Source organism: Garra rufa, chromosome 12 (genome assembly GCF_049309525.1).
Source record: "Garra rufa chromosome 12, GarRuf1.0, whole genome shotgun sequence".
Classification (NCBI taxonomy): Eukaryota; Metazoa; Chordata; class Actinopteri; order Cypriniformes; family Cyprinidae; genus Garra; species Garra rufa.
The window spans coordinates 2,606,830-2,619,517 of NC_133372.1; the positions used below are offsets into that span (position 1 = coordinate 2,606,830).

General features: G+C 32.9%; 1 protein-coding gene across 2 annotated transcripts in view; it reads right to left on the reverse strand.

Annotated features, from left to right (window-relative positions):
- Positions 1-7,617: 7,617 nt before the first annotated feature.
- The window catches only part of LOC141346473 (disks large-associated protein 4-like), a 45,940-nt gene continuing 40,869 nt past the window's right edge, over positions 7,618-12,688 (reverse strand). For both annotated transcript variants that reach the window (XM_073851336.1, XM_073851337.1), the window contains 2 exons: positions 10,217-10,372; positions 7,618-7,959 (listed from right to left, as the gene is read on the reverse strand). In XM_073851336.1, coding sequence (XP_073707437.1) covers positions 7,741-7,959; positions 10,217-10,372 — 375 coding nt within the window. In that variant the 3' untranslated portion in view covers positions 7,618-7,740. The remainder of the gene's footprint in view (positions 7,960-10,216; positions 10,373-12,688) is intronic.

Below are 12,688 nucleotides of genomic sequence, written 5' to 3' on the forward strand. Positions count from 1 at the left end.
TGTCAATTATTTGTTTATTTATTATTTTATATTTCTTCTCACATATTGCAATATCCAATGCTCTTTGCATTAGGCAATATGTACACATATTACCATTTTAACATATAATTTGTGCATGTATGTACTGTATATTTACCATCATTTAATAATTATTAAAATATAACACATATATATTTAGATAGTTTAAATATGCATTTTCATATATTTTTTAATATAAAAAAATATTTTCAACTTAAAAACTCCAGCTATATAATTCTCTATAAAACATTAGTACTAAATAGTAATTCATCTATGTAATTTACAATTATTTTATTAAATTATATTTATTTTATGTAATTAGTTAATTTTTTTTCTTCCTGTCATTTTGGGTATTATGTTAACTGTAGGAGAATATTTGATTTTAATGTAGCATTTATATTCATATTTAATAATAATCTTTCTATCCAATATAAATAATATGTTCCCTACTTAGTATACAAATATGGCCTGCTTAGAGGAAATGTTCATTATAAATGAATTTCTGTGTTTGTTTGAGTCTGAACCAGTATGACCTGTATATATTTCAAAAGTTAATATATTCATGTCATACAGACCATGACAAGACATTATGTTTCTAAACAACAAATGACTCTCAACTCCAAATAACTTTGCCAGCAGTGTCTAAACATTAAGGCCCATCAGATGAAAAGTGCCTTTTCATAAATGCAGTTTTTCAGGAAATGGTTCAGTGTTTGTTTGCATACAGATTTGTGATGTATTTTCTCAATGCCTGTGGCAAATCTCACTCTTTCATATGCAGGAATGTGCCGTTCACAGTCCCAGAGAACAACAACTCCTCTAAACTCAGAAAAGAGCTGCTCATATTTCACTTCTGCAGCAGCTTTTCCTATCCACCGAGTGAGTTTGACATCCTGACCCCAAAAAACCAATAAAGAGTCAGAAACACATTTGAACTTAACTCAGATTTACTGTATTTCTTACTAAACAAAAGACCCTGACATACACAGCCTAAACTTCATATAGCATTAGACATATTGAACAAATCCTAGTCAGTAAAATATGTGCTTGTTTCATAAAATATTGATTATCAATCTTTATAATAATAACAATAATAATCTTAATTCTTGTTGCTACAAACTCTTGCATTTAGATGATTTATTATTTGACGACTCCCCAAAAAACTAGTAAAACAGCTGAAGAAAGAGAGAGAGTCTCGCCCCGGATAAGCGAGGGTTCGTGGGTCGTAACCCGACCGCCGTTGTGTCACACCGCTGCTCAGTCACTTAACCGCTGTATAAAAGAGTTTATCTAGTATCCAAGCAGCATGAACAGAGAGGCGCAGAACACAAATCCCTGTGTTGCAAATGAGAGTTTCTCCGAAATGCATCTCCGGTTTAGATCCAGGTGTGCTGAGGAGATCTTCTATGAGAGTCCTCAGGGAAGCCCACAAACATGATCGGGAAATGAATCGTGTGAAAATCAATTTCACAACACTGAAATACTAGACAGTGAAAACTCAGGTCATCAGGTGGACAATATAAACACATTCAACTCATTCAATGATGCTGTCATTGAAAAAGACTTATAAATGATCATAACCTGTATGGCAAGCCGTTTTAGCCTAAAATATAATATGCGTTACTCGTTGTGATTGCATTTTTACTAGTAACAATTCTAATTAGAGAGCTCTACAAATGATTTTTTACTAGTCATATGTCTCCATTGACTTGCATTCATTTTTAATTACAGAGCTCTACAATTCAATTTTTACTAGCAAAAAAACACAAAGAAAAAATCTCTGTAATTGAATTAAAGAGCTCTCTAATTCAGCTCTTACAAGTAAAATTTGATTTAGATAGATCTCTAATTGTAATTGTTACTAGTAAGAATTGAATTGGAGAGCTCTCTCATTATAATTGTTACTAGTAAAAATGCTATGAGTAATGCTTAGTATATTTTAGGCTAACTTGCCATACTCTAAGTCAATTATTCCTAGTAACGATTCCAATTAGACAGATCTACAAATTAATTTTACTAGTCTTATGTCTCCATTGACTTCCATTCATTTTTAATTGTAGAGCTCTACAACAGAATTTTTACTAGCAACAATTCCAATTAAAGAGCTCTCTAATTCAGTTTTTACTAGTAAGAATATAATTCAATTGTAGAGCTCTGTAATTAAAAATGAATGTCAATGGAGACATATGACTAGTAAAAATGTATTTGTACAGCTCTCTAATTGGAATTGTTACTAGTAAAAATGCAATTCCGATGAGTAATGTTTGTATATTTTAGGCTAAAACGGCTTGCCATAAACCTGGTATATATAGAGTAAATAGTCACAAAAATCAGACAAATGAGAGTTTTTGCTTTTTGGCAAACATTGGTGTTGGTTGATTTGTCAGTGTATTCCGTGTGCTTAAAACATTCGGCCTGCAGGAGCATCTGTTTGCCTTTGACACATAAAATACAAGCAAAAAACCTGAATCCCTGAACAGAACTGCTGTTGTGTAATTACACAGTGCAAAAAAACAAAACAAAAAAATAAATAATAATAATAATAATAATAATAATATTTCTTACTTAGATTTTTTTGTCTTGTTTCCAGCAAAAATATCTAAAAATTCTTAAATCAAAAAGGATTTTCTAGATGAGTAAAAATGATTGTTTTGTTTTCAGAAAAAAACCCAAGTCATAATTAAGTGCATTTTTGCTTGAAACAAGCAAAATAATCTGCCAATGGGGTAAGAAAAATAATCTTGTTTTCTGTTTAAAATAAGATTTATTTGCTTACCCCATTGGCAGATTATTTTGTATTTTTCTTCAAACAAGACAGTTTTTTTTACTTGTCTAGAAAATCCTTCTTGATTTAAGAATTTTTAGATATTTTGGCCAGAGACAAGACAAACATCCAAGTAAGAAAATGCGGATAATGCTGATGGCGACTTCTGATCACCGTGAAATGATTCAAAACTCACATCTATTACTATCTATTACTATAACAAATCTGGATGTTTACTTTAAGTCCCATAGTTTTCATATTCACTTATTACTCTAATGCAGTTTTATTTATTTATTCACTACAAAATTATTGTCATTTAATTGTTTAAAAATAAATAATAATAAATTAAATTACTTTAAAATAAATTAAAGGTAGTATAAAATAACTATTATGATGTGTAAACACCATAAAGTATAGAATTTATACAAATTATTTTTTAAATTCCTTTTTTAGAATTTTTGTGCTGATCTCTGCTGATTTCATTGGAGAAACAGTACCAAAAGCTGGTAAAACATTATTAAATGTGACCCTGAATCACAAAAAACAGCCATACTGGTCAATTTAAAACAAATTAAATTAAATAAGCTTTCCGTTAATGTATGGTTTGTTAGGACATTATTTGGCAGAGATTTAAAAAATGAGAGATTTAAAAAAAGATTTAAATTTTTTAAAAAAAAATGAGATTTAATAAATCTTAATAATATAACTATTTAAAAAATGGCAATCTGAGGGTGCAAAAAAAAAAAAAAAAAAAAATCCAATTATTGAGAAAATCACCTTTAAAAGTTGTCCAAATGAATGTATACTATTAATCAAAAATTCCGTTTTTCTATATTTATGGTAGGAAATTTACTAAATATCTTGGAACATGATCTTTAAAAAGTTTGGGATCAGTAAGATTTTTTTTAAAGGAAATTAATACTTTTATTCAACAAGGTTGCATTAAATTGTTTAAAAGTGACAGTAAAAACATTAATAATGTTACTAGTTCTCATAAATGCCGTTCTTTTGAACTTTCTGTTCATCAAAGAATCCTAAAAAACAAAATGCATCATGGTTTCCACAAAAATATTCATCAGCTCAACTGTTTTCAACACTGATAGTACTCAGAAAAAAATAGCAATCTGAGGGTGCAAATAAAATCAAATTATTGAGGAAAATCACTTTTAATGTTGTCCAAATGTTCTTAGCAATGCACATTACTAATTAAAAATTAAGCTTTTATATATTTATGGTAGGAATTTTACAAAATATCATGATCTTTACCTAATATCCTAATGCAATTTGATCATTTTGACCTATACAGTGTATTTTTGGCTATTGCTACAAACGTACCAGTAGCAATAAATCAGATTTTCCACAGGAGAGGAGTGATGTGTGTTAGTGGTTCATTTAATCTAAGCCTTGAGTTAACTAAATACAGGATATGAGTATTCAAATCCTCCGATCCATCATTCTGGGTTTATCTGTGGCTGTCAGACGTTCGAAGGGCTGAATATAAGAGGACTGTCAGACACTGAGCAGGCGTCAACGACCTAAACGACACCAAATGGAGCCAACGACTGGGAGAGGCTGAAAACTGAAGAAAGGCAATTCACACCATCAGCGGTCGGACGACAAACAATAGCAGCCAATCACTGAGCCGTTAGTGGCACAACAGTTTGGGCCGATCTGGCGGACATTTGTCACTGAATGCAAAACTTCAACAGTTTGTGAGTTCAGGACAATGCATGTGATGAAAAATAATGAATAATGTTAAAAGTTTGGGATCAGTAAGATTTTTTTTTAAAAGAAATTAATACTTTTATTCAACAAGGTTGCATTACATTGATCCAAAGTGACAGTGAAAGCATTTGTCATGTTACTACGCTCTTAAAAATAAATGTGCTTTAAAAGGTTTTTCACAGCAATGCTATAGAAGAATAATTTTGGGTTCCACAAAGAACCAATCAGTCAAAGGTTCTTTAAAGAACCTCTTTCTTACCTTTTTATAATCTGAAAAACCTTTCACCACAAAAAAACCTTTTGTGAAACAGAACAGTTCTTCAGATGTTAAAGGATCTTTATGGAACCATTTAGACAAAAAAAAAAAAAAAGGTTCTATGGCATCGTGAAGCACCTTTATTTTTAAGAGTGTAGTTCTCATAAATGCTGTTCTTTTGAATGTTCTATTCATCAAAGAATCCTAAAAAATAAAATGCATCACGGTTTCCCCAAAAATATTCGTCAGCTCAACTGTTTTCAACACTGATAGTACTCAGAAATGTTTTTTGAGCAGCAAATCAGCCTATTAGAATGATTTCTGAAGGGTCATGTGACACTGAAGACTTGAGTAATGATGCTGAAAATTCAGTTTTGACTCCCTGGAATTAATTCAATTTTAACATATATTCACGTAGAAACTAGTTATTTTGAAATATAATAATATTTCACAATTTTACTGTATTTTTGATCCAATAAATGCAGCCTTGGTAAGCAAAAGAGATTTAAAAACCTAAACGTTAACCAACCCCAAACGTTTTAAAAGTAGCGTGTGTACAGAGTTATGAAACATGCTGTATATTTGTGCTGGACAAAATTAGAAGTCAGATTAAGTATATAAGGGATGAAATTAATAAAACCGCATTAATATTAGAATATATAGGTAAGATTTCTTCATTTGCAGCTAATTCAAATACTTTAAAAACACCTTCTTTCATAAAAAATGCATTAAGATGTTTTCAGCCTTTTTCCTAACAGTTCAAAGTCTAAATCAAGTCACATTTTAGTTCGGACATCAAATATATGGACTGTATTGTAAATTTAGTTTGTGAAAAGTCTGTGAAAGTGAAAGTCTTTACTGGCATTTTGTGCCAAAGTGTTTATAAAATCCCTGATCAGCAGTTATAGAAAAGTCGTTATCTAGTCAAATCTGTCATATTTGACACTATATGTGACCCTTGATCACAAAACCAGTCTTAAGTAGCACAGGTTTATTTGTAGCAATAGGCAAAAACACATCGTATGGGTCAAAATGATCAATTTTACTTTTATGCCTAAAACCATTAGGATATTAAGTAAAGATCATGCTCCATGGAGATATTTTGTACATTGTCTACCATAAATATATCAAAACTTTTTTTGATTAGTCATATGCATTGCTAAGAACTTCATTTGGACAACTTTAAAAGGCAATTTTCTCAATATTTACATTTTTTTTGCACACTCAGATTCAACATTTTCAAATAGTTGTATCTCAACCAAATATTGTCCTATAATAACAAACCATACATCAATGGAAAGCTTTTTTGTTCAGCTTTAAGATTAAAAATACAATTATGACTGGTTTTGGGGTCCAGGGTCACATATTTAAACTAACTGGAGAAAAACAGCAGAAAAAACGGAGCAGACAAGTACAGATTTGTGCAGTCTGAAAGATAAACTGAATGATAAAATGGAGTAAAGAATCATATTTAGTTTTATCACACCATCTACACTACGTGTTTTAGGGAGTGTACTGCAAAAATGCTTTTCTTACTTATATTTGTTGTCTGGTTTTCAACCAAAATATCTAAAAAATTAATAAAACAAAAAGGATTTTCTAGACAAGTAAAAATTATTGTCTTGTTTTCAAAAAAAAAAAAAAAATCTTGTTTTCTGTTTGAAATAAGATTGGCATTGGCAGATTATTTAGCTTGTTCTATGCAAAACTCACCTTATTTTGACTTGTTTTTTTCTGAAAACAAGACAGCAATTTTTCCTTCTTGATTTAAGAATTTTTAAATATTTTGGTTGGAAACAACACAAAAAATCTAAGTAAAATAAGCATTTTTTGCAGTGTGCTGATTAAATCGTGATATTATAATCTTTTATATTGCTACAAGGGTCGTAAAGTTACCCACAATAATGATCCACAGGCACTTCATTCAATAAAACATCAGGTTAGGTTGTTTTCCTTAAAGCAAAACAGAAATAACAAAGACTATTGGGATTGAAAACCTGTTTAGACTCATGACAGCTCCACAACCGTGAGACTTCAGGACCTGAGACGGAGACAGAGGTACGACAGCTTCACTGCAAAAAATGCTTGTTTCCTGCCAAAATATCTACAAATTTCTAGCCAAGTAAAAATTATTTTCTTGCTTTCAGAAAAACAAGTCAAAATTAAGTGAGACTTTGCTTAGAACAAGCTAAATAATCTGCCAATGAGGTAAGCAAAAAAATCTTATTTCAAACAGAAAACAGGATTATTTTTCTTACCCCATTGGCAGATTATTTAGCTTATTTCAAGCAAAAATGCACTTAATTTTGACTTGTTTTTTTCTTCTTCTGAAAACAAGAGAATTATTTTTACTCATCTAGAAAATCCTTCTTGATTTTTTTTTTTTAGATATTTTGGCAGGAAACAAGAAATTTTTAGCAGTGTTGATGACTTGTAAACATCAAAACAAGAAAAAAATGGAAGAGCGCCACCTGCCTGACCTGAAACACACGACAGCTGGGGAAAAACGTTTCTAGTGCTTCCATCAAACTGTTAACAAAAGATGAGGAGCATGTCTGGCGAAGGAAGAGAGGAAGATAAACAGAAACCGAAGTGTGTAACAGGAAGACGTGGATTTCAGCGGGGAAAGACGCGAGTGGTGAGCGACAGACGTGTGTGTGTGTTTCTACATTAGAGGAGTTCTTATTCAAAATATTAGAACATTTAAAACAATCTGATAGAATTTAGGACAGTAATCATTATCAATAGCAGTCCCATATTAATTATCATAATAATATTATTAATTGCAACTAATAAGATTCGTCGTGAGGTTTTCCTTGGCAGTCCCAAAAAGAGTGTTCTGTTCGCACTGCGTCGTTTCCACTTCCCTCTCTCACCTCTGTTTATTAAACGTCGCCGTCAAAAGACAAAAGCAGCTTTTCGTATCGTGTGACGCCGGAGCCCTTGAGCTTGTTTCCTGTGCATCTGGTCCGTCTCCTCAGAGCCGCGTCTGGGCCTCGGGCACGTAGATCTCGATGCTGTCGGCGCTCTCGGTGGCCGAGTTCTGTTTGACGGACTGAGCTCTCTTGGCCGCCATGAGCCGCTTGCGAGCCTCCTGCCTCTGTTTGTCCACCGTGTCGTTGCTCTTCTCTCGGCCCAGGGTGGGTTTACTCTTCCCGGGCTTCTTGGGCACCGGAGGAGCCTGTTTCTGGTTCTCCTGAACGTCACACAACCGGAAAGATCAGAGTTGGAGAAACAAAAACCATAAGAAACACACTCTTAATGCATTTACGTTTTGGAGTCAGTGTTGTTATTGTTCTCTGAAACTAAATCTATTTGCAATCATTTTTTGAGACTTTAAAATAAAGCTTTTGAAATAAAATTAAAGATTCAAAACTTAAACTTAAACTTGACAACTAACTGAAATACAATAGGTACTAAAATTATCAGTAGGATTTAATTAAAAAAAAAAAAATAAATACTTTTATTCAGCAAGCATGCATTATTATTTTTTTTCCAAATTTGACAGTAAAGACATTTATAATTTTACAAAAGATTTCTATTTTAAAATAAATGCTGTTCTTTCAAACTTTGTTTTCATCAGAGAATCAGAAAATAATCTATAGTAAGTTATATTAAGCAGCAAAACTGTTTTCAAAATTGATTCATAATCAATTTTGGATCACAGAAATAAATTACATTTTACAATATAGCACAATAAAAAACATTATTTTTAAATAATAATAATAATAATAATAATAATAATAATAATAATATTTCACAATCTGGAACCTGAGGGTGCAAAAAAAATCTAAATACTAAGGAAGTTGTTCCAATTAAGTTCTTAGCAATGCATATTACTAATCAAAAATTAAATTCTGATATATTTATGGTAGGAAATTTACAAAATAACTTCATGAAAGATATTTTTTCTGAAATGAAAGAAGTAAAATGACCAGTAAGATAAAAAAAAAAAAATACTTTTAGCAAGGATGCATTAGATTTACCAAAACAGACAATAATGACATTTATAATGTTACAAAAGATTTCTATTTCAAACAAATGTTCTTCTTTTTAACTTTCTTTTTTTATCAAAGAATCTTGGAAAAAATTTATCATAATTTCTACAAAAATATTAAGCAGCAAAAACTATTTTCAAAATAAATAATCAAAAGAACTATTATTAATAATTGATTAAGCAACAATTAGGCAGAAAATGATTCAGAAAATTCTGATTTGCATCACAGGACTAAATTACATTTTACAATATATTACAATAGAAAACCATTCTTTTAAATAATAATATTTCACAATATTACAGTTTTTACTGTGTTTTTAGTCGAATAAATGCCTTGGAAAGTAGAAGAGACTTCCTTAAAAATATATATATAAAAAATGTGAAATATTTTTATTATTCCAAACGTTTGAGTGATAGTGTAATATAAAAGCTAAATAGAAAAAAATATATAAGAAAAAATAAATGAATAAAAATGACAAACACAGAAAAAAATACTGAAACTAAAAAAATAAAAACAAAAGCTAATTTCAAAATATTAACAAATACTATAACAATTTGAAATTCAGATTTGGATGACAGGATTAATTGCATTTTACAATATAGTACAATATAATAATAATCCTAATACTAATCATTCACAATATTATAGTTTATACTGTATTTTTAGTCAAATAAATGCCTTTGAAAGCAGAAGAGACTTTCTTCAATATATATGTATTGAAATATCTTTATTATTCCAAATTTTTGACTGATAGTGTAGATTAAAGCTAAATAAAAAATAAGAAAAAATTAAATTAAAACATAATAACATAAAAAATGACAAAAGCATAAAAAACAGTGAAACTTAAATTAAAATAAAACTAAAAATATAAAATTAAAAGCTAATTTCAAAATAATAACAAATACTATAATAGTATATAAATGTGTATATAAAAAGGTTCAGTGTTTTATACATCATGAATAAATAAGCTTTCCATTGATGTGTGGTTTGTTAGGATAGGACAATATTTGGCTGAGATACAACTATTTGAAAATCTGGAATCTGAGGGTGCAAAAAAAATTTTTTTTTCTAAATATCAAGAAAATTGCCTTTAAAGTTGTTTAAATTAATTTTTAGCAATGCATATTACTAATCAAAAATGAAGTTGTGATATATTTACGGCAGGAAATTTACAAAATATCTTCATGAAACATGATCTTTAATTAATAACCTAATGATTTCTGGCATAAAAGAAAAATCGATAAATTGACCTATACAATGTATCGTTGGCTATTGCCACAAATACACCCATGCTATTTAAGACTAGTTTTGTGCTCCAGGGTCACATATTTGGAAACTGAAAGAAAATTTGACAAATAACCATATTTACAGTATGCAACTGAATATTTAATATCCACTTGGTATCTATTGCTTTTATTTCTATTCCTGCTGATGTTTCATTAGTTGAGTTTGTACCTGTTTCTCAGACGACTCTCCTTCCAGCTTCCAGTCGTTTGATTTGAGATGATAAAGCTCGTCAAACTTGAGGCTGATGTCTTCTATTGACAGCTGAAGAAGATCCCAAAACCCGGCCAGATCTTGAGCCGTGGGTCTTGGGTTTGCGTTCACATTCTAAACAGACAGCAAAAAAAAGTATATTTAATACAAAACAGCATTTCACCGAAGTATTTCTTCAGTTGTCCACAAGAGGGCGACACATTACAAGATATATAAATGTGTAGCTCGTGGCATTTTCTAATTCTGAGAAGCTGATTTGATTACTAATGCTGAACCTTTGCCAGAATAGACACTGTATTTGAGCTGACGAACAAAAACAGACCAAATTATAGAGCATTAAAGATATTTTGAAGAATGTGTGCAACCAAACAGTTGATGTTTCTGTTGTGTTCCATAGTATATTTTTTTTGTTCATCAGAATCAGAATCAGAATCAGAATGAGCTTTATTGCCAGGTATGTTTGCACATACTAGGAATTTGTTTTTGTGACAGAGCTCCACAGTGCTACAGAAAGACAGTGACAAGACGATACATATTATAAAAAGAACAATATAGAGGTATACAAGACAGACAATGTGCAAAAATAGCAAAGACATTTGAATGGAGTAAGTATGTGCTTTAAATAAATAACGGAAAAATGAATAAAGAATGTATAGTGTTGTATGTTCCACGATCAAGTGTTCATGAGATGGATTGCCTGAGGAAAGAAACTGTTTCGGTGTCTGGTCGTTCTAGTGCTCAGTGCTCTGTAGCGCCGACCGGATGGTAACAGTTCAAAAAGTGAGTGTGCTGGATGTGAGGGGTCCAGAGTAATTTTGGCAGCCCTTTTTCGTACTCTGGATAAGTACAGATCTTGAAGGGTAGGGAGGGTTGTACCAATGATTCGCTCAGCAGTCCGGACTATCCGACGTAGTCTTCTGAGATCAGAATTTGTAGCTGAGCTGAACCAGATGGTAATTGAAGTGCAGAGGACGGATTCAATGATGGCAGAGTAAAACTGTTTCAGCAGTTCCTGTGGCAGGTTGAGTTTCCTCAGCTGGCGGAGGAAGTACAGCCTCTGCTGGGCCTTTTTCACAATGGAGTCTATGTGAATGTCCCACTTCAGGTCCTGAGAGATGGTATTTCCAAGGAACCTGAATGACTCCACTGTGTTTACAGTGCTGTTCATGATGGTGAGTGGGGGGAGAGCAGGGGGGTTTTTCCTGAAGTCTATGATCATCTCCACAGTTTTGAGCGTGTTGAGCTCCAGGTTGTTATGACTGCACCAGACAGCCAGCTCTTTTACCTCCTGTCTGTAAGCAGACTCGTCACCGTCCTGAATGAGGCCGATAAGTGTGGTGTCGTCTGCAAACTTCAGGAGCTTGACAGAGGGGTCTTTGGAGGTACAGTCATTAGTATACAGGGAGAAGAGCAGTGGGGAGAGGACACAACCCTGAGGGGCGCCAGTGCTGATAGTACGGGTGCTGGATGAGAATTTACCCAGCCTCACTAGCTGCTGCCTGTTTGTCAGGAAGCTGTTGATCCACTGACAGACTGATGTGGGCACAGAGAGCTGAGTTAGTTTGGGCAGGAGGAGGTTTGGGATGATAGTGTTGAAGGCTGAACTGAAGTCCACAAACAGGATCCTCGCGTAAGTCCCTGATTTGTCCAGATGCTGCAGTATGAAATGTAGACTCATGTTCACTGCATCATCTACAGACCTGTTTGCACGATAAGCAAACTGCAGGGGGTCCAGTAAGGGTCCGGTGATGTCCTTCAGATAAGCCAGAACCAGTTTCTCAAACGACTTCATGACGACAGATGTTAGCGCCACAGGTCTGTAGTCGTTAAGTCCTGTTATTTTGGGTTTCTTTGGAATGGGGATGATTTCAGAACGTTTGAGAGAGGCGGGGACTTCACACAACTCCAAAGACCTATTGAAGATCTGTGAGAAAATGGGTGCCAGCTGATCTGCACAGGTTTTCAGACAGGCTGGTGTGACACCGTCAGGGCCTGGTGCCTTTCTTCTTTTGTTCTTTTTGAAGACCTTGCGTACCTCATCTTCACTGATTTGAATGGGAGTTGCAGGAGTGGGGGAGAGGGGTGATGTTGGAGGTGTAAATGGTGTCTTTTCAAACCGACAATAGAACTCATTCAGATCGTCTGCCAGTTGCTGATTCTGCAAAGTGCTGGGGGATGATGTCTTGTAATTGGTGATTTGTTTTAGACCTTTCCACACTGATGAAGAGTCACTGGAATGAAATTGGTTCCTTATCTTTTCGGAATAATTTCTCTTTGCCACTTTGATCTCCTTTTCCAGTGTGTATTTGGCCTCTTTATACAAGACTTTGTCCCCTTTCCTGTAAGCATCATCTTTGACATGACGAAGCTGTCTGAGTTTTGCAGTGAACCATGGTTTGTCGTTGTTGTAAGTTAAGCGAGTCCTGGTAG